This window comes from Scaptodrosophila lebanonensis, unplaced genomic scaffold (assembly GCF_003285725.1).
Source record: "Scaptodrosophila lebanonensis strain 11010-0011.00,11010-0021.00 unplaced genomic scaffold, SlebRS2 tig00000001-arrow-pilon, whole genome shotgun sequence".
Classification (NCBI taxonomy): domain Eukaryota; kingdom Metazoa; phylum Arthropoda; class Insecta; order Diptera; family Drosophilidae; genus Scaptodrosophila; species Scaptodrosophila lebanonensis.
In genome coordinates, this window is record NW_022060529.1 from 25,523,650 (window position 1) to 25,551,575 (window position 27,926).

General features: G+C 37.8%; 4 protein-coding genes across 4 annotated transcripts; 1 reads left to right on the forward strand and 3 right to left on the reverse strand.

Moving 5' to 3' along the window:
- Nucleotides 1-2,176: 2,176 nt before the first annotated feature.
- LOC115634119 lies at nt 2,177-3,201 on the reverse strand. Its single transcript, XM_030531686.1, has 4 exons — nt 3,192-3,201; nt 2,890-2,999; nt 2,417-2,829; nt 2,177-2,360 (listed from the first exon to the last, which is right to left on the reverse strand). Exons 1-4 carry the CDS (start codon nt 3,199-3,201, stop codon nt 2,177-2,179), a joined length of 717 nt encoding a protein of 238 aa, XP_030387546.1.
- A 241-nt stretch (nt 3,202-3,442) lies between these two features.
- LOC115634125 lies at nt 3,443-4,205 on the reverse strand. Its single transcript, XM_030531694.1, has 2 exons — nt 3,682-4,205; nt 3,443-3,614 (listed from the first exon to the last, which is right to left on the reverse strand). The coding sequence occupies exons 1-2, from the start codon at nt 4,203-4,205 to the stop codon at nt 3,443-3,445; spliced, it is 696 nt and encodes a 231-aa protein (XP_030387554.1).
- Nucleotides 4,206-5,846: 1,641 nt separating this feature from the next.
- LOC115634136 lies at nt 5,847-9,007 on the forward strand. The gene is made up of 5 exons (XM_030531706.1): nt 5,847-5,963; nt 6,024-6,143; nt 6,201-6,472; nt 6,529-6,944; nt 8,806-9,007. The coding sequence occupies exons 1-4, from the start codon at nt 5,847-5,849 to the stop codon at nt 6,674-6,676; spliced, it is 657 nt and encodes a 218-aa protein (XP_030387566.1). The 3' UTR covers nt 6,677-6,944; nt 8,806-9,007.
- A 17,499-nt stretch (nt 9,008-26,506) lies between these two features.
- LOC115634080 lies at nt 26,507-27,202 on the reverse strand. The gene is made up of 2 exons (XM_030531634.1): nt 27,045-27,202; nt 26,507-26,980 (listed from the first exon to the last, which is right to left on the reverse strand). The coding sequence occupies exons 1-2, from the start codon at nt 27,136-27,138 to the stop codon at nt 26,757-26,759; spliced, it is 318 nt and encodes a 105-aa protein (XP_030387494.1). The 5' UTR covers nt 27,139-27,202; the 3' UTR covers nt 26,507-26,756.
- Nucleotides 27,203-27,926: the final 724 nt, after the last annotated feature.

Genomic DNA, 27,926 nt, shown 5'->3' on the forward strand with positions numbered 1-27,926 from the left:
ACAAAGAACCCGCAGGCAACCTACTTTCGCCTCCTGGCTAAGAAGGGGCTACCAAAAATAGCAACGCACCATATAAAGATGTAGTGTGCCAGGTTGAGGCATTTACGAAGTCTTAGAGACAGGCGGCGAGATGGCCAGTCGGGCAGCATCCTCTCTCTCACTAAGGCAATAAAATGGTTGTCGCTACGGGTATGCAACCTACAGTCGCTTTCCAAGGCGCACACACTGATTACTTCGTTAAGTAACTTGTTGCTTCAAATTGTTTCTAAACAAAGGCAATGGAAATACAAATTATTACTCCGAACAACAACTCCAAGCAGGTCGACATGGTTATCTTACTGGCTCCCTGGCTGCTTGTCAGCCTGTCTGGCAAGGGTTAAAGGTAATCACAACGACATGGCACAGCCGAGCAGAAGTTGTGAAAGGTGCAGTAAAAATCAGATGCATAGTTTGAAACTATTAGGCTGCACTAAAAACTGCAGCATTTTCCACCGATTATCTGCCCAAGATTTTTGTAGTTTATAGCACAACCTACAGACACATTCATTTTCCACTTGTTTCTTTTTGTTGTTGTCCAACTAGTCTTCTGTCAAATATGTTATTTGTTGCAGCCACAAGTCTTATCACATGTTGTCATCATCAATGGAGCAAATGCATGACCAGGGTGCCCAACAAAACACAACACAACACAACAAATTAAAAGCCTCTGGGAACTTCATTAGAGAAAGTCCCAACTTCCAAGTAGGCATTGACAAGAACTGGAATGACCCTTTGCTTACTAATTTTTAGTGACGTTGCCTTTTTATTTTGTTTGTATTTAGTTTTTTGTCAAACTAATTAGTTCGTAAAAACATTAACCGTGAGTCCGACCCCACCCTCAGTCGCAGATGCAGTTCCATATACAAGTATAAGAGTAGCTCTCTGGCCCAGACAAGAGGCGGTTGCTTTTTAAGTGTGAAAAGCATATTTTGACTGTCTGTGCTCCGAGTTGAAGGACTGGCAACTCATTGTTATATTGGAATTAGCATAATACCCGTATTATGCGTATTAATTACGGCGCAGACATTTGCATTTAAACGCCTACTTATTGGCAACAAAAAACAGCCGGCCAGACAAAGTTGATGACCACGACGGTGGTGGGTCTTGAGACGACTGGTAGCGAGTGGCCTAAGCCATATGACTACGGCTATGGTTGGCCGTAATTACTAATTTAAAGACAATGCGATGGCTTGTCTCCGAGATACGCATGTCTTGCTACGCAAGCGACCACCCGAGCGTGGAGCCCGACCTGGAGAGAGATGAGGAGCAGATACGAACAAAAAGAGTTATTAAGTAGAAATTTGCATAAATTTAACGTAATGCCATGCAGTAATGAGGAAAAGGAAGTATTTATGTCCACAATAGCGGAGGCTCGCCTTTTATATTTGGGGAATGAAAAACAAAAACAAGGACAGAGTAAATAGAAATCAAAAAAGGTTATATATTTTTCAAAATATTTTCCATAATCTCAATTTGTATTCTCTCTTAAACCATGACAGTACTACCAAAATAGACTTTTTAAAGATTTCAAACGTTGACATTGCTTTTTTTTGTTTTGGAATAAAATTATGGCTTTAGGTGCCAAGCCACAGCTGTAAAGCGGATGTTGTGTGAGAAGTGAAGGATGATTCCGTCTTTGCTGGTTGTTCTTTCCCAATTCTACGAAAACTTCTGGTAAGCAAATGGCTGCGTACCAATCACCGTTATACGTTCCTTCAAACATAGCTACATGACCAATTCTATAAAAGAAATTAGCGAGAATTTGCTTGAAAGTCCTTCGACCAAGGATTATTTTTACAACCTATACCAAAAGGGTAAAAAATGAGAAGGAATTATTTCCGACCCCATAAACTATATATAATCCTAATCGGCAGGACGAGGCGAATCGACGACGCCACGCAGCTTAATTTCGATACAATTGTCCACAATTCGAACCTGAGTTTAACATAGGGTTACGTACTTTATATATAATTCTCTTCCTCTATCTAAAAATTATCAGAAGTTATTAGCAAATCAATTCTAACTGGACCAACGACTTTTCCCTTCTTCTTCTTTTTTCGTGTACTACGCGCCTAGAAAAAGTTCTTACATCACTTTACAAGTATCCTAAAAACCTGGCTGGTAATTTTTGCTGCTCCTATCCACCCAACATTTTCAAAATGTCACTGCCCCAGGCATGGACATCGCTGAAATGTTGAAGCAACGACTTTGGGCAACGGGAATAGACCTGGTCACAGTCGGCGCCCTTGTGGCCCAATTGCTCTGCGTGAAGATAATCGTTATCCGTGTGCACTGATAGGGCATCCTTTGAGCTGGAAGGACTATCCAAAGAGTCAAGATTATCCGACAATACCTTTTGGGTCTCAACCATACTTACGTCAACAAGATATGCAAGAGCTCGCCGAGCAACCCGTTTCGCTCATCAAATGGGGTCATGGCGCTCTCACAGATACTCTTAAGTACACACTCGCGTCCATTAAGCTTCATGCGCAAACCTAAAGCCTCAAAGCCCTTATAGGCAGCCCAGCGATACCTGCTCAAGGAGTTCATATTTATATCCGGCTTCATCTCTGGTAAGTCAAGCTCACTTTCGCTTTTCGCCAGCATTTGCTCAAAGAAAGAAGCGTTACTTCCATAGTGCTCCTGCCGAGGCTCTGTTATCGAGTGCAAGTTTTTGGTGCGTAGTTGCTTAGCAGTACTTGGCAAATAGTATTGGGCCTTCAAAACGTAGCCGGTCAGTACATTTTCGACATACAGATCTTCAACGGGAATACCGAAACCAGCGATCATCTGAAGAAGTCAAATTTGTGCATTAGTTCAATAGTCTGTCCATTGTTCTCGATTACTTACTTGAAGTCTAGATGGGTGAGTGCGCGGATAGATTAGATAAGGTATCCATCGCTCCTTGCGTACCAATAGTTCCTTATCAGAGTGACTAGAGTTTGCATTAGTGCCAATAGCTGTAGCAATAAATGAGAAGCTAAGTACGCTCAAAAGCTGCATACACAGGATATTCATTTGAACGCTTCTTCCAATGCAATCCTCCATAAAATGATTACTAGTTGGCAGCTCTGAAGTTAACTTATAACTAAGCTGTTAGTCGTAAAAACAATTTCACTTTATTCACGAGTCGCCTCCGAGAAACTGCTTACTTTCCTTCATGGGAAAATCGAAAGTGCTAAAACAAATTCAAAACTAGTCATCAATTCTACCTATAACTGCTAAAAAGATGACACCATGCCTATAAAAAAAGACGCCAGTGTGCTCTCATTTGTCTAGAATACAAAAATTGATTGTGCCTTTTCAATTAACACCTCCCGTAAGATCGAGTTTGCTTTCTTTTCCTATCCAATACAGCGTCACAATACACTGAGCGTGATTCGAGTGTAAATTCATTTATTTTCTAAGATAAAATGTGCTCCAAATTATCGTACAGTTCACTGAAGTGTTGCAACAAACTGCGTCGGCACTCCTTAAAAACGCGCTCACAGCCAGCTCCCGATTGACCCATCTTCTCCGCGTGGTAGAACTCATTATCTGCGTGCTCCGACAGCTTGTCCACCGAGGAGGAGGGACTGTAATAAAGTTTGGCCCGCATACATATAGGAAATGCAACTTCCTACACTCCTCGTATACACTTACGTCAGCAATATGTGAAAGAGCTCTGCAAATAGTCCATTGGCCACGTGGAATGGCTCCTCTGCGGCCTCACAAATGCTTTTCAGCACACAAATCCGCCCTTGCAGGCCCAAGCGATTCGCTAAACCTTCCAGGCCCTTGTACGCGGTCCACCGATAGCTGCTCAGCACCTTATTGGTACGCGAGAGCAACTGCCGGGTATTCTTTCCCAGCTCATTTGCACCAACCAGAAAATTCTCAAACATGGGTCTTTGTCGACGACGTGCTCCCGTCACGGGACCCGGCGTAATGACCTGATTCACGGGCAGCGCAGTAGGTGTGCGCAGATCGTCGGGCGATATAGGTAGCCAATACTCAGCCTTCAGAACATATCCTGTTGTAATGGCCTCGAATTGCAGATGCTCCACTGGTATACCTATACCGCCGATGAATTGTACACGAGTAGGCGAAGTAGTGGGAAATATAAGCCACGGTATGGGTCCTCGTTTGCTGCGATTGTGGCTTGTAGCGTTAACATGTGGTAACATATTATTGAGTAGTATCACCTTGAAAACTATACTAACTGCTACTCTTGAATTCATTTTACTATAGCTATATTAACCTTTTTCAAATAATTTACTTGTAAGTATCGTAAAGCACGTTGTTTATGCTTGCGTTCCCGCTTCTTAACTGAACGTAAAAAACAAAGTTCTAATCCAAAAGAGCGACATCGTTTTACTCCAATCAGAAAGAACAGTTGGTAGAATCATGCTTTTGCCGTTTCGTTGGAGAGAAATGTCTGGAGAAATATTACACATTCCAACAATTAGCACCTTCCATCTGACGCGATCCACACCACCCATTTAGTCAGACAAACGGTTTTTGTCTTTGCGAGGTCATACTGGAACTGTGTTAAACTTGCTTGGTCCAGTTTTTTGCTGAAAATCGGAAACTTCTTGTCACGACTCACTCTACCTGAAATTCATTCATAGGATTGCTTTGCACAGGTTTTGGCTAATCGGATGTAGAAAATGTAGATTAGTCAAATAATAGCTCTGTTCTCGCAGGGCAACAAAAGGAAGTACCTATACATTTATTTTGAAAGTAGTATTCATTTAAAAGCAGCGTATCGAGTCAGTCCACCCATTACCTACCCAGCAGTACGACACTACTAGTCTTACTTCATGATTTTCTCCATTAACTTTTTACACACGATGCCATACGAAAGGGACAATTGCCACCGCCTCGCATACTTTGTACCAGAGAAGTACTAGCTCCTTGGTGTTTAGGCAGGGGACAATTGCCAACGGCTCGCATTCTATACTACCCCCTTTGCACATAAATATATAAAACAGATTAATTATAATGTACGGGTATAACCATTTAAATTAATTAATTATGTAATATATACTTTGATGTAAATATTAATTTGTGTTAATACTCATAATTTTAAAATCTCATTTTCGATCACTGCATTTCTTTGCGCAATTCGTCTGCTTCCGAGCTTCCAGTAAATTCTATAATGACAACATCAAAGCAATTTTTAATTTTCACAATTATGTAATTGTATATAGTTCATGTATACAAATGTTTTATACTTAGCTTTTTGTATTGATATACATATTTCATATTTTAACATTTACTTTTCCATGTCAAAAGCAACCCTTTGCGGTAAACTAAATGTGGACACAGAAGTCTAAGCCATTGGAGGCTGGAGAAATGGAAAAGTATAGAAGAGTAGGTAAAAAGCAACGACACTTGCTTAATATTTGTTACTGTAATTTGGCCAGCGAACAAATTAACGGGATTTACCTAATATTTGTTTGTGTTCCTTGACGAAAGCAGACAGCCTTCGTTCGGGAAACGAAAGACGAGCCCAAATTTGTTCGTAATTTTGTTTTGTGTCGATGTTCTATTGGTACGGCGCTGCTACACTATGGGACTAGTACAGAGCTGTAAGCTTGGAAATAGCGCTGTGAGTAGCTCCAAGAGGTCAAGTGTCTCTAGCCGAACTGCTGGGTAATTACTAACCAACTAACAAATTATTCACACCAACAGCATACTTTATAGGTGATTCTGAGGCGTTTCTTTTCACACATCTTCTTCTGCAACTTCAATTTGCAAAAGGGGTGCATGCCACATATTTGTTGCACTAAGCAATGAACAGTTGAGTTAACGCTTCGGCCGCGATGAGTTCAAACTATTCGCAAAGCTTCTGGTTCTGGAACTACTCTGTTCTACTCTGTAGCTTCGGAATAACACTGAGTAGTGCATTTTTGTTCTACACCCGCGGCAGCGCCATAGGCGTAGGTTTTAAATCGGATTCTATGCCAAGACATAGCCCTATTGCACTAATAAACTTTTAGTTTCTAGCGGCCGTCGCTATTCCTTTGGATCTACCAAATCGCAATGTATACATGGCTTTCAATTTTGAATCGAACTATGCTCTGCCCTTAAATGATTCATATAAGCAATGGGTTGATCGCGTAAGTTATAGTTTCTGTATTCGTCAGATTCCATTGTGAATTTCTTCCTACTGCTAGTGGGACTTGGATCAACACATTCTGGGCATAGGCGGTAATGTGACGCCTATCGATGGCCGCAGTGGTGGCGCCTACGATAATAAGTCCAAGCGTTCAATAGGAGGACCTCCTCGTTACACGCGCCACTCCTTTTATCGTAGCTTCGTGCATTATCTGGAACATTTTGGACTCAATGGCAGCGCCTGCTTGCTGCGCACAATTTGTGAGGTGAGTGCATCACCTTTAGATGCACAGAATGGTTTGCTTGGCAGCATATTACAAATTTTGTTCATGTAAGTTAAGAGACGAGCACTGAGCCCGAGCTAATTATATTCGACCACTGTTCTAGACCAACCACCAGCGCACCTGAGTCCTACCTGCAAAATGCAAATAGCGTCTATGAGGCCTCCTGGCATGGCACGTGCGGCTTCGACTGTGCTGATTACAGTAAGAACTGTGACCGCAGCGTGCTGGATATGATAAGCGTTGAACTCTGACTTCCTAGCGCTTATACGAGCATATAGTATAAACAAACATATACGTGTATGAATGAAAAGCCCTGATTCAAATAAAAGGAAATGCTGCAGCTAACGCTTTGGATAACAACCGAATGCAACCGTACCCGCCCCATCCAAACTCTCAACTAAGCCTGATCGCCTGCTGCGTGAAATGTTTTAATTTCGGTTAAAACGCTTACGATGCCTTGCCAACCAGGAGCACAATGCGCTTGGCTAAGCCCTCCACACAATAAATCCGCAAAATCGGGTATGCCGACACACATATTCACACATATTCACACATATTCATACATGGATATGTGATGATACTTCGGTTCGCATTTATGTATTTAAGAAAAAGGAACTGCGGCTTTTTCTTTCTTAGCTGCTCGCCAGCTTGATCGCTTTTTCCGCTGAAACCTTTGTCTGCACGTCAGGCGACTATTCATGGCTAAACTCTTTTTGTTTGCGGCCTGTCAACAATGGCATATTTTTCGGGCACGGCTTTGTGCCGCATCGCCTTGTTTGTTATTCCTTTGATTTGATTTGCCGCCTTAACACAAGCCACGTTATTCTTTATGAGACGACGGCTGTGACGAACCGGTGACTGACTCAATGGTGAGACCGAATTACGCCTCCTTTGATTTTGCAGCCATACAAAATATAATTAGAAGACAATTGGGGTTTGGAGTAGTTGCGCACAAAAGCCGGGGAACTGGCATTAAAACAGAGCTGAAGTAGTGCGCCATCAATTGAAGCAGGGCTCTACACAGAAAAAAATTGTATTTCACACAAGTAAAAACTGAATTCGTAGTCGTGGGTATAAAAATGTTAATAAGCTTTTTCGCTAATTTGTTGCTCTGGTAACTTTGTTAGGCTTGGTCGAAAAAAGGTTGTTTGAAAAAAGAGAAACAAAGATAATCAAAGGACAGTAAATTTGTACAAACTTTTTGTAGTTATCCCAATATTGTTCATAATTTCAACACACTGGACTACATGGAAGTCATAAAAGTGCGGCATCTGGAAATTGGTAAATTTCCGTAAGTATATTTTGCTGCTCGCTACAACTCTTCGGAGTTTTATACCCTGTACCCGAAAGGTATATTAGTTGTGTGCAAGAGTGTACATGTAACACACAGAAAAAGGCGTGGCAGACCCCAAAAAGTACATGCATATATTGTTCATCATGGTAACAGGACAAATCGATATAGCCAATGTCGTTTGTCCGTCTGTCTGCCTGTATAATGCAAGGATCTCAGAAAGAATAAGAGCTAGAATAACCAAACAAGTTTGTTAATTTTTTCCGATACACCCCGCACTTTCCCACTATTCGCCTTTTTCTATAACTCACCTGATCCTTGAAATTTCGGTCAAATTGGGTAGTTACATCCAGTTAGTGATTATGTGTCCGTATATTAAGATTCATTATGATAGATTAATCAGAAAGAAAGTTAGAGCCATAAATGTAATATCTGCCCAAGCTCAGCCCGCAGCTGTTGTTGCTGTTTGTTGACTTAATTATGTGCTTCACACATCTGTTTTCACTTATGTATGAATTGAATAATTTTTATTTAATTAATTTGATTTTTTAAATTAATTCTTATAATTTTAAAATTTTTATAATTTTATTCTCATTTTTAGGAGTGGCTACAGGGTATCTAAGAGTTAAGCTCGCTCGACTCTAGCAGTCCTTTTTTCTTGGCTTATGTTCATGTACATATGCTCGTAGCAAGTAAAGCACCAAGCATTAAGGCTTAACTAATTAAACGAATAATTCAAGTACGTTTTGTTAAATTTCCGGTTAGAGCACAACCTTTGATTCAAGTGCGTGCTACAAATAGACACACACATACTCACTCTCATTCGCGCTCAGAATGTGTGGAACCGACTTTCTCTTGGGCAGATTCTCTTTTCTATTGTCCCTTCCGTGTAATATTGAGAACCCGCTTAAACAGCTCTAAACAATAATACTTTGAAGCAGTCGCGATCGTTTTTTAGGCCAAGCTTATCGAGGCAAGAAGCGTTTCCATAAACATATGACTGTTCCATTTGATCCTGAGGGCAACATAGAACAAGTTAAAAAGCTAGTGTTCAACTGCAACTACTTAATGAAATACAAAAAACCACAGGTGCCTTGCGGTTGGCCCAACCCACGTGCGATCATCACTTCCTGCCTGTTCATCAGCAGCGATCCGTGGGGATTCAGTTTAGCACGGCTCGCCGACATTGTACCAACAAATTGATATGTAATTAGTTGCAGTTGCCACCAACAACATGATTAAGATGGTATTTTCCATGGAGAATATAGTACTATGTCCTAAGAAGCCCGCCCCTGTCTAAGGTTACAGTCTGGAGTCTCAGCTGTGCGCAGGCGCAACAGCTCGAATGGCCACGGATGATGCAGCACTTGAACGCATAAATAATAATGAAATGGTGGGCTATCCTATCCACTTCACGGGTAAGTAGACGGCTCAAAGACATATGGTGAGGACTTATAAGCACGTCTGCTTAAGGTCTGCTGTGGCTTACCGTTGACAGCCAACATGTGCCAGCAACTGGTTGCCATCCGAAGTATATGCAATAGTTGACAGTTGTGAACAGTCTATGCTGTAAATCAGTATAATGCATAATGTATTGCCTCGCCGGGGCGGAGCTGCTTCGCCCCTGCCAACCTTTGCTGCCCTTGTCCTGCGTGGCTGGATCCCGGACTCGATTTTGCAGTGGCAGCTTATTTAAGCAAGTAAAATCTATTAAATTTAAAGTGCCATGTATTCTAAGCCGATATATTTATTTATTTAGTAGTCCTATATTTGATTGTAATTATAAATCAAAGCTATATAAAGAGAATATTAAGTGTGATGAAGAAAGTGAAATACAACCAACACACAACGCTTAACAAAACCACTTTTAATACGAACTCGGTTGAACACGATTAAAAATTTGTTACCTTTTCGGTTTTAATGCGCTGAAAACCTCGTTCTTACATGGTAGAAGTTGAGAAATATTTAAAAAAGAAGCGTAGTACTTTAATTCAGTTTCGCTCACTCACAATAAATAGCTAAATCTGAATGTTTAAATACAAAACATACTATTAGGAGCATTTTAGGCGATTAGGATTTCAGATACGACTGAAACTGACTCCATCTATGTAATTAGTACTGGAAATAAAATTCCTATTCTTTTGAATTGTTTATTTTATCTCTAAAAGAGATTGAGGAGGCAACATTGAATGGATATTGGTAGAAATTATAACCAGTGGTTGTTGACAGTTTATTTTTCAAAAAGAGAACTACAACAAACAAAATAATGTTTAGCACAAAAATATCTTTTAAATAAATTATATGCCGATGGGACCAAATGGTTCTTGAATTTTATATTAAGCTGCTTTAACATTTTTTACACTCAAAAATATTTTCCGTTTTATAAGATTAATCTGTTAATAATAAATATTCAACACTTGTTAGTTTTGAAAATATTAGGACCTTTAAAACAGTGGAAATTTAAACCACATAAATTCGTTTGTGCATTTTTCAAAATCTATGAATTTAACACCATACATTTTTTTGGAGTCCATGTCTCGTTTCACACTATTTCGCTTAACAAGTTTGGTGTTCTATATTTATTATGATTCAAAAGTTATCGGCGTCATGTTAGAAAATAAAAGTCGGGTATAAAATTGCAAGCGATAAAGTAAGGGGTGCACACTTGCACTTATAAAGTCGGTCACATGGACAGACAATAGATATTTATGTAATGTTTTTATTTTTGAATTTATTAGTACAAGTATAAAATTAAAATTCTTCATTTTTTTTCCTAAATATTTCCATATGTATATGTTTAAGAAAAATGTATAACACTTCAAACTTAATAGCAGTACTACCTGATTCAAATAAGCTGCGAGCCACTGTACATAAATAAATATATTATAGGTGAAGGTAAGTATACTATTTAGTATGCAATGCGTTGTGGAATTCCATTAAGTACGTTTTTATGTCGATATACAGGTTATTAAATTAAATTTAATCCACTCTATGTCACGCTCATATTGACATTAATTAAATTTTTAAATGAGCACTTTATATAAATGAACTAATTAGCTTGCAATGTTGTTGTTTGGCTCTGACCAATTGGATTAAGTGCATTAAACAAAATGGCGTTTATTGTGCCGCAGGGTTCGTGATGCATACTAAGTGGAATTTCCTTTTAGTCTTTATTTGAATTTAATTAATTGAAAGTTATCACGACTTAAAAGTGGTTAGTGGTAAGAAGATTTTCACTACAATAATGAAGACGTGAATATATGTGTATAATCGCTAAAGTTCAAAATACTTAAATACTTAAAGTTTACCTCTCATTCAAAAATTTACACAAAAAGCCACACTGGAAAGTAATTTGGAACAAGAAAAGAATGAAAGGATCGAGCAGGCTCAAATCTTAAATACCCACTCCCACAAAAATGTTAATTTTTTTTTTTAATAATTTTAAAAAGTTTAATTATATAAATTATAAATAAAACAAAATATATTCAATATATACATACATAAGTAGCGATTTTAAAGAGTTCACATTTACATCGGGGTTGTATCTATGCGTGCCTATGTGCGTGAATGTGTGTCTCACAGAGTTAAGTCAAAACAGCAACAACAACAACAGCAGATCGCTGAACTTAGGCAGATTTTACATTTATCGCTATAAGTTTTTTTACAATTGACATATCATGATGAATCTTGACATAGTGGAAGATAAGCACAAAGTGAGTAAAGAATTGCACGAATTACGAGAGTTATCAAGTAACAAATGGGGGATGTAACAGGAAAAGATAATTTTCCCCTAAGCCGTAAGGAGGGGAGCCTAGATGCCAAGTTTAGGTATTCTAGATCTTGAACTCACTGAAATCATTGCGCTCATACAGACTGACATAGGGACGGGCGGACTTGGCTATATCGACTCATCTTGTCCTGCTGATCAATAATTTAAGTACACCAAATTCTGTTTTAACGCCGTAGATTGAATCCAGAAAAAAAAGGTTCCTTATCTCTAAAACTAAGAACAAATATAATAACTGATTGACAGATCCTTTCACACAAACCAATTATATTATCGATGTCAACTAATTGCTGAAACCTAGATGTGTGTTTTAACAATACATACTAGTACATCCAATGTACACTGTTCTACTATTTCTGTAAACATTTTAGATTAAGAGTTATTTACCTGGATATAATTTGAGGTTGTAAATAAATAAACAATTGTTTAACTCATAGCTTAATAGACGAGATTCGAAAACAAGCATTTCTTCATCTCAATTCGTTTTTCTTCTGTGTGGTAAGCGTTTGGATTTCCTTACCTGGCAGCAAACCAATGGCTTATGGGACAGTCGATTATTTATGTTTTGTTGATTTAGCTCAGCCATTCGGCTATCAGTTCATATCTAAATGATATGTGAGCCTGTCTGGACGGCTATCATTAGCTTTTTTCACCATTTTCTTAAATATACTTGGGACCTGTTGTTTTCCCACAGTCGCATGAACTGCAGTATCTCGTCAAATTTAGTAAGGTATCATCACAAATATAATAATATATTCTTATGCATAAGTGAAGGTGCAGCTGGGCACAGCTGAAGGCATCATCATCGAGCTCATTCATAATTCCATATGAAAAACGTCACAAAAAAACGTTTATTGCAGCAAGCCCTTCTTACCATGACTGTGCTCGCCTCCTTTGCATTCATAATTTGATCGATTGCAGGCAGCTCGCCAAACTTCTATGACATTAATTGACTCAAAATATGCACAAGCGCATCAAATTACGAAAATCGTATAAAAGTCAGCCATGCAGGGAAACCTTTCTGAAAAATTCACCGGGTGAGCTCCATAAATGCTAATGTGGCCGCCTAACTGACTGGCGGCTGAAATGATTGATGGTCTTAGCAGCCGCCGAGCAAAGTGAAAAACTTGACGCAACGCTTTCGGGTTTGAGGTTTTTATTTACTCTAAGTGCAAAATTATGTGGAAAAAAGGATCAATTGTCTCTGTGCTTTGTGGACAATGCGAAAATTCAGATTTACCTTGCGGAGATTGGGGCGTTGCCGACTACAGTTCCCTGAGCTAATTAATCCTATGGCTTAGACTTTACGAGCTGGGCTAACGCGCCTTAGCGGATGTTGCAAGATGCTTGCCCAGATTAAGTCTTTCTGCCACTAAACAGGACCGCAAAATATTTAAGACTGTGCCAATTTTGTAACAAAAAGAAGTATCCTAGAACGGCCAGAACTAATTTAACATCAGACCAGCCGTGCTGTCAGCCTGTCCACATGATTCACTCAAACTCGAATCATGTGATAACACAAGCGGGAGGAGATCCCAAAGCACTCCAGAACAACCTCTAGCCCACTAAATAAACAAAATGTCTGCAGGCCTGCCCGGTACGACTGCCTCATGCTATCACGGACCATTCAAGCCCTGTGAACGAATACTTGTATATACACACATGTATGTATGTATAGTACATACAAACATACAAGTATGTATGTATGTGCTCATATGTGGTTGGCAAGGCACGAGCATTGTGTGTAAATGCGGCGCAAACAAGTTTGAGACTAATTACAGAAAAAGATAACAGCAGAAAGCAAACCGCACCAGGATAATAATCTAAGCAAATTTATCAACAGACAAAGCACACTCGCCTACACGCCAACGCACCAGAAGATTGAAGTGTGGATGCGTGTCTGCCTCAGTGTGTCTGCCTGTGTGTCTGTAGTGAAACATTAAAAATTATAAGCTTTTTATGTATGTATGTATGTATGCTGCTGAGGCCAGCGAATGTGCATAGCAGAAAGTGAAAAATTATGCGCAAAAGGCGACAGCGACTGAATAACGGGACAGACGAAAAAACATGTGTACTCCTCGTCGGGGTAGCTACAGGGACTCAGCAAGAGCAAAACGGATGTACAGGGATGTGTGGGACGATTGGGGATTGCGGATGGGGGTTAGGAGTTTACGAATCCAAGCAACATACATACATACTACATAAATGCCACGCGCCACAGGCAGTGGCAGTGGCTATGGCTGTGGATTAAATTGAATGTACAAGAGCCCTGTGAAACAGTTAGTGGCATTTGTATGTAACTGTAATTACCTAAGAACTAACCTTTTAAGCTAATCAAGAGTAAAAAGCAAATCATTGCGCTTCACATATCTCCTCTTCAAAATATGAAGTAAACAAAATATCCAAGAAGAATAGTCTCGAGCAGACCAAACTCTGAATTAGCCTGGACCTATGTATTTCTACTAACAAAAATCAAAAACCTATTTTTAAAGTATTTGTTAAACCGAATTAATTTAATATAATAAAAATTTAATGATTATAATTCTTTCTTTTTTTATTTATTTATTTTTATATTTATTTATGTCAACACACATTGACTGTCGACATAGGAGGAAAATATATAAAATGCATCTTATAAGCTAGAAAAGCCTAAGAAGGAGAAATCTAATCAAATTACAATAATATATAATTAACGCCTCCGCCCCGTCTCTCAGCCAAGTGTGGTTAGAGGCGTCATTAGTTCTACCGGTATAAAAAAGAAACAAAAACTTAACAGAGAGAAGCAGCTTACAATTACTTAAAAGCTAATATTAAAAATAAAATAAAAATACTCTGTACCCCATCCCAGAAAAATAAGAAACCAATAATATTAAAAATTTAAATGAACCAAATAAAATTAATAAAATAAAAAATATGTAACACGTCATAAGTTTATATTTACAACAGAATTGTGTCTATAACGCACATAGTATGTATAATAAAAAATATGTAACACGTTATAAGTTTATATTTACAACAGAATTGTATCTATGACGCACATAGTATGTGTGCATAAAGAGTTGAGCCAAAACAGCAGCAAAAACAACACCTACTGGCCAATTATGGCTATGACTATTTTTTACATTTGTCTTATCACAATGAAACATAACATGGGGACACAGAAGTGCTAACTGGATGTAATTGTCAAATTGTAGTAACAAATGGGGTTTTGAGGAAGGAATGCATTAAGGAAAAACACAAACTTGTCCTTCTCGGAATTAGAAAAACCTGAAAACGAAGTTTAGTTATTCTAGCTTTTATACTTTCCGAAAAACGGAAATAGTTTGGCTGGGCATACTGATCAAGTACATACATATTGTATATACTTAGCAAGTTCTTCTTTGGAGTGTTACATATTTACCCTTTTACCCTTTGGGTACTGAGTATAAAAAGTCATTTGGTCACGAAATGAAATTTATTTATAAGTATAGAAAATGTGCAACACGATTTCGGTTTGTGATGAACGCATTTCGATATATTAATTCACTTAAAAGTGCAAACAACTCTTGGTTTTACCCATATTGTGCAAAATTGTAACACCCATACAGTGCTGTCATAATTTTTTGAGCAAAAACAGCTAGATTGCCAAAAAAAAAATAAAGCTAAAGCAATCCAAAAAAAGCTAAAAAACAAGCCGACCTTAAAAGCACTATTTTCTTTGTTAAATTCAAGGAAATATATGTTTTAATGTTTTCATATTAATTGTATATTCTTAATTCATAATTTATAATAATAATATGAGATTCTTGTAAAAATAATAACAGAAAATTCACATTAAAATCAAGCTAAAACTTCTACAGTTGTTCATCTAAACTCTCTGCCTCTTCGTCACGTTATTTTTGTTGTTACGATTAAGTCCGAATCTTAAATTGAAAATTAATTAATATAATTATGAATATGGTTTACTTTGCTTACAAAAAACGTACCTTTCGCTTAAAATGGAGTTAAGCGTGTTTAAATTCATCCCATTTCTTAATTTGGATTTAACTAAGTTCTCCTGGCTGAAGACCCGCTCCACTTCGCAAACACTTTGTTTATACACTTTAGACTTAAAGAAACGGTTTATGCTCGAGCCTGGAGGTGATTTTGATAGTTTTTATTATCGAAAGTCGTTTATCACTGCCTATATTCATTATTTTAAGTGTTGACAAAAATAAGGAAAGAAATGTATGGGGAAATATAAAGTAAAGCTAGAAAAAGGCTAAATACATTTTTTTCAAGATATAATTCCCTCAACCCGCTATTTTCGAATTTTCCCCGCGCTGGCATTAAAGAAAACAGATATTATGTCGATACCGACCATGTCTTTATCATACAAACTATAAAAACAACATCATTTAAAAATGGTTTCGATATAAAAAATGCGTATTTTTTTAAATATTGGAACAAAGCTGCATATTGTCAATATTTTTGCTTCATTCTTGGGCTGCGATACGTGACGAAATGAAAAGTAGGTACAAAATATTTTCTCATAAAAAATTCAATTGAAATGACAGAAAAGTAATTCAATCTGCTATAAATCGTTACAGTTGGAAAACGAAAAAATCATTTGAAATTTAGTTTCAATGCATTTCGGTGGAAACTCTATTTTCCTTCTTGATCGGAGGCTGAAATATGTCATTTGGGGACAAAGTTTGGACTATCGCTGGCTCTTATAGTCAAAACGCAGCACTTTAATAACGGGGGTAGGAGCTTCTAACGTTTGGCTAAAATGTAAAAAATTCATAAAAATAACTATGCACTATTACTGCTCGTAATCGTCCCCGTTCGCTTACTCATACCTGACCCGTCTATCTAAGAGCCTTTTAACCTAAATTTGCAGCCATGTACTCAGCAGGAAGTCGCACGCTTGCCACAATTTCCATTAGCACCACCCACACATTCACATCCATGCACACATACTCGTACACACATACACATATAGAGCTGCTCAAACATTTGACATTTTAAGGAGCGCCAAGCATCGCCCTTGCCCCACAGCCGCCGCGATTAGCTCCCGCATGTCATCGTCAGTCGTGCCCCATTCCCAGTAGTGTCACCTGTTTAGCACGCACAATTTGAGGTAGCAGCGGCAACTCTCGGAGGTAAAATGAATAAATAAGCGACCGAATAGCGCTAAGCTCATATACGAGTAGGCAAACGCAGCACTCAGTAAACACATCCCCAGACAAACAAACACATGGCAAAAACCTGATCCGCTGTCCGCTTCCCGCTCGCACTGGAGCTGTTCTTACACACCTGTGGGAAACGCTCGGATTTCAATGAATTTTCTAAGATCTCTGGCAATGTTGGAAATTAAACGCCAGACCGCATTTTAGACTAATGCCAAATGCCAAATTGCTCGCCATCATATCAACTTACAACAAACAGCATCCACCGAGCCCTCCTGCCTCACCGCAGGTATAAGCACATGCAGCTCTATATCCAAACACCAGAATCAACCACAACATGTACACCTACTTCCGTGCCGAAACTTGAGACGACACACCTTTGCGAATACAAAGATATAGACGGCCAGCCCACAATGGCAAGGAAGCTAGGGAGAGAGGAACACAGCTCAGCACTTTGTGTAGGAAATGGCTCATAATTCAATTTTAGTTTTCGATATTGCTCTCCTGATCTGATACTAGATAGCTAGGGTGGATTTAGTGGCTTGCTTTTAAGTGGTATTTAGTATGCAATTGTGCACAAAAATCTTAAGCCTATACAAATAAAATCAAAGATAATTTTATATTATGGACAATTTCCTTTTTTCTGTTTGTAGACCCTTAACGGGGGTCATACGTTTTAGATATATGTGTGGTCGATTAAACCCTGCACGGACTACCATCGCTGGTTAGGTATTTACTATATACTATACTATGTATACTGAGTATGTATTTATCAAACAGAACGAAGCATCTCTGACGTATATGCATACTATATAGTACATATATTCAATGACAGCTACCGGCGTTGGAAATTATTTATAGAGTCCATAGTAGAACAAAGTATAGTACATATATTCCCATCTTGAGGTGCAATCTGCTCCTAAGAGCTCATAAGTTGGGGCTGAAGAACGACTTTTATTTCCAGCAACATTTTTTTTTTTTTTTTTTTTTTTGATTAACAGTTGATTTAAATTTGCAATCTGTCCTAACGGACAATCAACAAATTATACTGGAGGAACATTGGCATTATGATTTTGTATTATGTGTGACTTTGTGGAGAGATGGATTGAAAAGTTTAGATTGTGCGATGAGGAAGGTCAAGCGGGTGGTATCTTCTCAGACGACGGGTGGAATTGCTGTTGTTAAGCAGGTTAATGGCGAGGGGATTGGTGTGCCTGTCCAGTCGCTCTATGTGGGCTCTGCTCAGCCTGGTAATCTCCTCGTGAACCCAAGGGACACCGAGTTCGTTCTAAATCTCCACGGTTGAGTGGAATGGGTGCGCATTGGAGATGGTTCTGAGCGCTTTGTTTTAAAATTTTTGAATAATATTACAGTTGGTTCGGCAGGCAGTGCCCATTACTCAAAAATAATGATCAAAGAGGTAATAATGGATGTCTGGCAGATGTCCTTCAAAGAAAGAAATACCCAACGAGCAACTAGGGATTCAATATTTTAGATGCATTCAAACTTATTTGTACACATTTGTATTTTCGTTCTAAGATCCAGTATGATGGGTAATATGTGGTTCAAATACAACTTCATTCATTTGAGTACGATTTCTTCTTTTTATTCATTTTGTTTTTATTGTTAACTAGCAGTTCCAGATGAGCTTTATTTGTTAATTTTTCTGATATTGAGAATTGTATGGACAAAGTCAAGGTCTTATCTTCTACTCGAACATTGGTGATAACCTATTGACGAGTAAATTCAATTTACAACCATTTTATTAATTTTATAAACAACATTCTTATTTTTTTCCACATTCGCTAGTGCAGATGGTTACTGACTTGGTTTACGATTTATTGATGATAACTGCGAATTGAAGACGAATTAATCCCCAAGCCGATGGTATCCACAGATTTATAGTAAATGTTATTATGATATTTGACATATTTGTTTTTCCCTCTAGTATATTCGTTGTACGAAACAAAATCATTTGAAAACATGAAAAAAATCACTGAATAGTCTTCAAGCAATGCTGTGATTGATTGGACACGGTATTTCTGTAATAAATTTAAGTTCTCGATTAGCTTGTGTAGCTCATCACTTTCTTCTAGTTTGGCAGCAGCTAGGGTCCAGGCTTTAGTAGATTGCGGACTAAGACAGCATCTTCTTGAAATTTACAACACCACCAAATTTGGTGTACATCTTAAAGCCCTTATATACATATGGACGGACAGAAGAACAGACAAACAGACATAGCTAAATCGATTCATGTATGACAAATACTGATCTAGAATATATACACTCTGTGGGGTCTGCCACTCCTCCTTCTGCCTGCTACATTTTTCACTTCCCGCACACCTAATATCCCCTTGAACATTTCGTGTACAGGGTATAGCAATTGTCTTTTTACTTCCGGCGGCTGACAGACAAGTAGAGCCCCACAGTGTATAATGCGCAAAGACTGTAAATCTCCCCAGCTGCATGGCAAAATACAATTGTCATCAAGAGCCAACAATGCTGAAAATAACTAGAATAGGTGTTCAAAAAAACACAAAAAAAAATTGTAATAGAAAAACACTTTTGACAACAGCAGGAGTATCAAGCAAAGCACATTCCAATAACGGATGTACATAAACCACAAAGGATCGATTACCTTCATCAGCGTTGCAAACAGCGGGGGAAAAAGTCCTTTTGTTACTGCCACAGCAGGAAGTTTAACAGCGTTTTTGCATTCCAAATATCAGTGAACTGTGTAGGCTGCGTGCTTCTGCGTGTGCATACACATCTAAAGGTTAAAGCAAAATGTATCATGACTGATACATCACCGGACACAAAAAAAGCCATCCTTGGGCAAGCCAGCAAAATCCTTCCAATGGCAACAGAAAAAATGTAGAGCTTTAAAAAAACGATGCCGACACTGTCAGATGAGCGACGACGAACACTTGTTAAGCTGAACAAAAGCACCAGTCCAAAAAAATCATTAAAGTATAGCACCTGGCGTGCCCCAAGTGCAGATGCCAGCTTAACGCACTTAATTGGCAGCGTTGTCCTCTGCATCTGCGCCGGCGCAACAGCGGCAGGCACCGATGCAGAGGAGAAACGCACGACAAGTAGCGAGACAGCGGACGCGTGAGGGCTCCGATATGAAACATATGGGCATTAAGATAAGATCCGAGGCAGTGCACTTATAGAGCTTAAAATGTGTTGATATTATTACGGTAAACAGCTTGATGCATTTTAAATTGAATTTAAAGCCTGACCGATGCACTCCAAATTAGCGGAAAAGTTCGCCATAATGAGGCTCATGAGAGAAACGATTTGGGCAAATGGTTTATTGAAAGCCACTCTCGATGAAAGATGCAATCACTTGGTAAACTTATTACCCCGCCCCAATGGAGAGAGATTGCACACTCTCCCCTGACAATGACCCACATAGAGCAACCGCCAATTTCAGCTGCCCAAATATTGTAAAACAAATACAAAAGCATCAGGCAGCGCCCAGTTCTCCGAAGCAGGCACCATAATTCAACAGTCAGTCCGCTCGATCATTGTAAACGCATTTACTTCTTGCATTATGCGTGTCTCTGAAAGGTGCAAAGAAAGCGGCCGACAAAGGCCACCGAACGAACAACGCCTTCTTGGGCACAATGCGGTCAATAGAAACAGGATCAGAAGCGAGAACAAAGCCAAATTGCGTCCATTGTTAGACGAAGTCAGCTGAAAATGTCCTGGACACACAAGCATTAATCATCAAAGGTGCAAAGCAAAAGACGGACAGCAATCAGAATCGAATAGCCAATTTTCTTTAACGCTATTACATACCTACAATATAAGCGACGAAATAATGTCTACATTGCGAGACATATAGTAGGTCCTTGTTCAACTTTCCCAGAAGATACCTCTTGATTTCCTAAAATATTGTAATTATAACCACAAATTTGTCAGTACAACAATAGGAAATATTTTCAAAAATAATATGAAAAGATATATAGCATATACATTTCGAGATATATGTAACTTTCCCAGAAGATACCTCTTGATTTCCTAAAATATTGTAATTATAACCACCAATTTGTCTGTACAACAATAGGAAATAGTTTCAAAAATAATATGAAAAGATATATAGCATATACATTTCGAGATATACTTGGATGTAACTTTCCTTGAAGATACCTCTTGATTTCCTAAAATATTGTAATTATAACCACAAACTTGTGAGTACAACAATAGGAAATATTTTCCAAAAAAAATATGAAAAGATATTTATTAGTATATAAATTTCCTTGTTCAATGTAAATTTCCCTGAAATTATCTTTTGATTTCATATTGTAATTGTAATCACAAATTTGTCTATATAAATAATAGGAGATACATTTTTTTAAATAATATGAAAAGAGTTTAGAGAAGTGTCCAGGATCTTGCAAAGAGTAAACTCTAAAGACACCAATATTGGGAAGCAGGTTGTCTCGACTTTGGAAAAGCGTTAGATTGTGTTCTTGATATTAATGATAATTGGCTTTGTACTTATCTTGCAATATTTTTTCTTAATGCAGATTTTCCATACGGAGTTTAAGGAGCTCTTTGAAAAAAAACTGGTGTCAAATTTCAGCTTCCTAACTCTTACCATTACGGTTGTGTGAATCTGTCAGTCAGTCAGGACCAAATAAGTATTGGGTTTTTAAAAAATTTCAATATATGTAAAAGATAATACATTAATTTTAGGTTTTGTAAATGTTGAATTTTTTATTTTTCTATTTTATAGTTGACTCTTTTACACCCTTTAGCTACATCACTTTTAGGCTTTTTTAAATTTAAGTAACTTTTATAGAAATATTTTGTTCCAACCAGAGATCAAGATAAATTGTTTAATAACCACACACCTCTACTGATCTTAGGCAGGTGAAACTCTTCACATATTCAAACACACACACACATACATAAGTCTCTGTTAGCAGCCTTAATCTATAGTAGACTTCAGACAAAAGGCATTTGAGTTTCGTTAAAGAAAAATTAAACAACGTTTTTGGTGCAATTATCCAGTCTAAAGGTGGTCGAGTGACTCCAGCAGGCATTGTTGCAAAATGCTTTTGGTCAAGACCCAGGGCCATGACAAATGCAATGACCTGCCAACTGCTGAGGGCGGAACCATTCAGGCGAAATACTCGTACTCCTGTAATCAGACGCTACCACTCAACGTGTGCTGTAATTTTGGTTCTTTTGTGTCCTGCAATTGTTTTCTGCGTGCCCTGTGTCGGCGTCATTTTGAACTTTTATTGGAAAGTATTTGCTATTGAAGCGTTATTATGTCCATCGCCTTTTCGGTTTTGTTTCAAAAAAAAAAAAAAACCAGGCAGAGCGCCATTTGATTTGTGTGCTTGGTATTAGTATATAAGCCATTTTAGGCACATAATATACATATACATATATGTATTTACTTGGGAAACTGATTTATAGTGAAATGTAGTAACGTTTTGTGATAAAATACATTGAAGTAAAAACTTTTCTGAACTAGACTAACTATATTTATGTATTATCTATAGCGTCTGCATAAAATAATAAAAATAAATACAGCAATATATGGGGAGTACAAAAGTTGGATAAGACAAGTCTTGATACCCAGTTTAGCGACTCAGGGAATTTTAATTAATTCGTGCTTTAATATAAAGCTTTAAAATAAAAACTCATGAAACTAAATATGAATGGGTACAAACGAGTGCTAAAGAAGTGTCCTGAGTTTTCATTTTATAATTTATTGTTTTATATGTTAGTCAGTTGCTTAAGTTCCTAAACTACCTCAACCAACCCATAGAAGCACATGCATATATCCTTTGAAAACTTTTAACGGTTTTGTCGTTGTTAAAAATCCATTATATTATAAATATTTTGTTGTGTTTTTATTGTAGGCATAAAACCAGAATATGTATGAAAAATATACACTCTGCTGGATAATGACCCCATAATCCCGAAATACACGAAATTTACCTGTCCACCCGAATTCCTAAATTTTAATACATAAATTAATGGTTCGAAACCAAAAAGCCATCATCAGCGTATACAAGAAACAATAATACAGATAGAAACAGGAAAGCGATGCGTTGAAATTCAACCTGCAGCCGGCGACTGAGTCGCACCCTCAAATTCGTGAGCAACCTATACATACATACATACATACATACATACATACGTACAACATATAATAATCCCATCAACATTTTTGGATACGCTTTGCAAATGAATTGAGGTGGCCGAGGAATCAATAGGCGGCAGTGCGAATGCGCCGCACAAAGCGCAGATAATGATAATGTGGAACCAGCAGAAGAAGACTGTGGAGCTGTGCAATTGCACCTGTACGCTGGCATGTTGATGAGCCGAGCGCAGCTTATAATTATATTAAAGAAGTAGACACAGTTGGGTTGCTGTCGGAGCCGCGTAAAATATCGAAATTTTGTGACAATGCCAGGCCTTGTACTCGCTGCATTTAAATATTCCTTAAGTCGGGGCAGAGGCTGGAATTAAACTCTAAAATGCACTGATCGAAGAGAGCACAGGAGCGGCTGCCACTGTTCTTGTTTTGTTGTACATTCATAAATCAAATTCCAGAGACACATATACACATGTACACACTGGCCAGGGAAGCGCAAAAAGCCGTGCTATTGTATGCAAAAAATGTCGCAGGTGGCCGCCAGCAGAAGCGAACCGTTTGTCGCTCAAGTGTTTCTCTTTGCATGCATTTCGACAAATTTACATTCTGCACAATGAGAAACTGTCCGGCTGGCCGGGCGGAACAAGCGACCAGCCGACCGCAGTGGCTCAGAAGCAAATTGTACACCTACCGATTGAAAATCTTTTTATACTCTATACCCTTTGGGTATATTAGGTTTGTGCAAAGGATGTACGGACAGAAAAATACATACATGTGTATGTTGTAAATCAGCCTGAAGAAACAAATCGATCTAGACATGTCCGACCATCTGGATAAGCGCCTGTATTACGAAAGCTGTATATGCTAAGTACATGCATCTATACGTGTATGTATAGTAGACTCTCCTAGTCCCTGGTTAATTTTTTCCCCTTTCATCAATTCAGTCCACAACTTCAAAGGTTCATAAACTAAACTTTGCAAATTTAAATTATATGGAGTTCAACATTTTAAATCGTCCACATGCAACGAGAAGCTATTTTGCGTTATATTTTTAGGAGCAAATAGTAGATAGTTAAAAGATCCTTATACTTTTGCGATCCTGTACTTTTGGAAGAAAATCAGACGGATAAGTTTGTTTTTCTCGCTGATGTACGTTTTCTTACGTGACATTCGCGAAAATGTTATCTAAGTATGTAAGAAATTTCTTATAGTTTGTCCTTTAACATAAACACTGAAATCTAAACCAAGTTTTTTTGCGATTTCCACGGCGGTTGTTTGGAGTTTCTTTTTAATTTTCCATAAAATCCAACGTTTGGTTGTGGAAGACAGTTTTACTTTCGCACCTTTTCCAAATTTATCTTTAATCAAGTCGTCATTTTTATAACTTTTTATTATTGCTTGAATTGTTGTTCGAGGTTTTTAGCTTTTTCGAAAATGTCTCCTTTGCGATAAACCTTCCAAATGGTAATTAATGATTCATTTTCGCAGGTCTAAGCGGGTACGATGCTTTGTTTTCTATAAGCTGTCAATAAAGTGACCTGCAAATTTATTTCTAAACAGGCCATTTGGTATAACCGTAAAGAAAAAACAAAACAAATTCTAACAGGACATCAAATATAGCCACTGACAGTCGCCAACAGCAATGTGGACAATTTATTTTTTGGCCATCAAATTTGAACTTGATTCATTCAAACGCAAATTGTAGCTATGCTATAGATAAATGACAATTTGCAAAGAAATTTCAATGATTACAGGATAACAAAAGTATATAAATGCAGCTGTTGACAACTAATTAACAACGAATAGAAATTGAAGGGATTTTTCGAGTCTCATAATAACTACAGTTGATCTAACGGTACCTAATCACCACTTATCTCTTTAATTATCTATTTGGTTTTTTACTCTTTAAAGGAAAAATGCCCTTTACTAAATGTGGACGATTTCAAATGTTGAGCAAAGTTTAAATCATGATCCTGATAAAGCTTAATAGCCAAACAATTTTCACTCGCATCTTCTTCTTCTACTATTAGCTCTTATAAACACGCATATAACGCATTTTTGTGGTACAGGATGTTACTTTTTTGTTCATCTTTGTTTCTGGAATAAGCTACGGTATGCTACGGCAATATTTTAGCCATTAAAGTGTTCTCCTGGTAAACATTAACGCAGTTATGGCAACAACGCTGTAACGCACTGCCACGCCTCCTTCCGTATGTTAAATACATACGCACTAAACTAGTACATATGTATGTACATATGTATGTATCCTTTTATTAGTTGGGTACAGAATATAAAAAAAAGCATCTGCCACTCAAATGTTTAAAATTTATGGGTATGATGTGATGTGTGACCTCGACAAGTCCATTTAAAAACGTGTTGATGCAATTTTCGAGATTTTTGCGTTAAAAGCTAAAAATTCGGAAAAATGCAAAAGTGCTTGGGGTGAATGGTGGGTATATAGCGGAACTGTTATCAGTGCTGGGAGCACCTGCCAAAACAAGTCGAGTCAAGCATCCAACAAAAAACAAACGCATATGAAAAGGGGCTTGGGAGTGGCGAGTGGCGTATAATTGCAGGCTGAGTGCATGGAATTTGCATTCTGCTGAATATTCAAAGGACATTTCAATTTTTGCACAAAACTAAAAACGTAAAGGGTGCAAATCGCCAAAATGAATACTGGTGGCAACTCATTTGCATGCGATTGATCCCCGTTGATAGTTTATGCGTGATGTGCAGCGAGTCGCTCAAAAGCCTCACACATAGCAATCATAGAGCAACGCGAATAATCATGGGCAAGAAAAACAAGTGATTGTCAGCCGATTTACCATCCTAACTAATTAAAAGCGCATCAAATACAACAAATTTGCATAGCAGACGAATACGTTGTGACAACAAATAGTAGAATTTTAGCAGCTTTTCTCGTTTTCCACTCTACAATACGCAGAAAAAACTTTTCTACTCGAATCAAATGGCCAATAAATGACAGCTTAAAATGCTACGTCGTTGGCAAACTATTTTTCTAATTTAAAAAACTTATAGCGATGAGGAAAACGAGTAAAACAGCATTTCATTTGAAAAGTGAGGCAATACTATATGCGGGTAAAATTTGTCCATTAATAAGTACAAATAAGGGACACAGGCATATTTTTACATATGTACACGTTTATAATACATATTATGGACATATAAACTTACTTATATACGTAATACTAACATTAATTGGTCCATGTCCATCTATACAAAGGATCAAATAAATTATAAGAGCTGGAATAACGAAACTTGGTATCTGGCTTTTGTCAAGCCCAAAAAAATGCCATTTTCTGATTTATTTTCATGATGCACTCTGCACTTTCACGCAAAGAGTGATTTTCCATAACTCCCGTAAATCTTCGAATTTTTGTTCAAAGTTGCCAATTACTACTTGTAAGTCAAGTATAATCGTGCGTCTATAATGATACAAAAAAGTTGTACTTGTTTATGGAAGTGTTATATTGCTTGTGGACTGACGTTTGGGAGTTGGGCCGACAGACTCTAGCATTCCATTCCTGTTTCAGTTGAAAAGGCTAGGTCCTTAATGGAGACAATAAAGGGCTGCAAATTTTTGAAATGTTAAATTTAACACTTAAAATTCTGTCGTACAAGCATAAGACACAAGACAAGAGTGATGGTTTGCCAGTGTGTCTAAATCTTCGCATAGATAATCTACAGAATCGGAGCCTCACCAAATGTGAAATTGTAAATTATTTATTTTGCATATGTACATAGCTGTGTGCTTATATTATACGTATTTTTCGTGCGTGAGGTACACATTCCTTTACAGTTTAATACAAATCTTTGATTCGCTTGTTAATTGAATCTCAAATCTAGGCAATGAAGTTTCACGAAGTCCAATTGACATGAGAAGTACTAGAATAGTCATTTATCCACCCGCATATAGATATACACATTTCATCAGACAACACGTTGGATTATTCCTTTACTCCACCTTGCTCGTTGTACTGGTGCTAGCTGCTGCTGCAGCAGCCGCAACAGAAGAGTGATGCTTGGCCACCGCCTCCTGCGCCTTGCTAAGCTGTATGTAGCCCTCGTGAGCACGGGAACGCAGTTCATTCTCCACACTCTTGTTGACTGATTTCGAAATAACTGACTTTATTTTCTGCGTCTCGTTAAACTTTGACTTCCTTGCCTGTATGGGCGCATCTGTAATGTTTTGAAAACATTGTATAAATATTCTGTTGCAGCTGTTGTTATAAACTGTACTTACTTGAACGTCGCGTGAATGCGGCTTGTTTTTGCTGCTTTTGCTTTTTCTGTATAGCAGCAGGCAGCTTTGCCTTTTTAAATTTACCCTGAGGCATTTTGCATATATTTAACTTGTTGAAGTAGGCCTAATTATTAGCACCGTGCACGTTTTTCGTTTTGTTGGACTCACAGCGATTCATTGCCATTCACATCAGCTGTTTGCCATTCACACATTACGGAAGCATCTGTATATGTTGTTTAGAGCAGCTGTGGCTGCCGGCGCCAATTTAAAAACACATTCGTCGCCCAAATAGGGATGTAACTTAAAATGTAATGTTCATACATCGATGCATCGAAAAAATAAATATTTATACAGTGTCAAATTGATGAAAAACATCGACCCATCGATTTAGCACATACTTTTCAATATTTTGAAGTATATCAATTTTCCAGAACGTTTTTAAAAAATTCGTTTATACCAAAACGTTTAAAACCTAATCGATCCGAGGATAAAGTAGTCCAATTTGAGTAATCTTTTAATCGCACTGGCGCAAGCACAACCAAACAAACTTATTGACGATATATCGTGAGTATAAAAAAACCGATAAATATCGATGCATTGTTTTCCAAAAAATCATAGTAACGTATTGGCGTAATGCAACACAACCTGGAGGCTATTTACAGCATGGAATCTACACTACTACAAATATGGGTCTCGTGTTACAGATCTATTCATATGTATAAGAGAGATTATTGTATATAAGAGATTCTTAATCGCAAATATAAATTATTTATTTTATGTTATTGCAGTGCATAATTGATGATACTTTATTTTAACAAATACATACATGAACGTTTATTAACATAGTTTTTGTTGAAGTGAAAACTAAATTTACTACCTCCA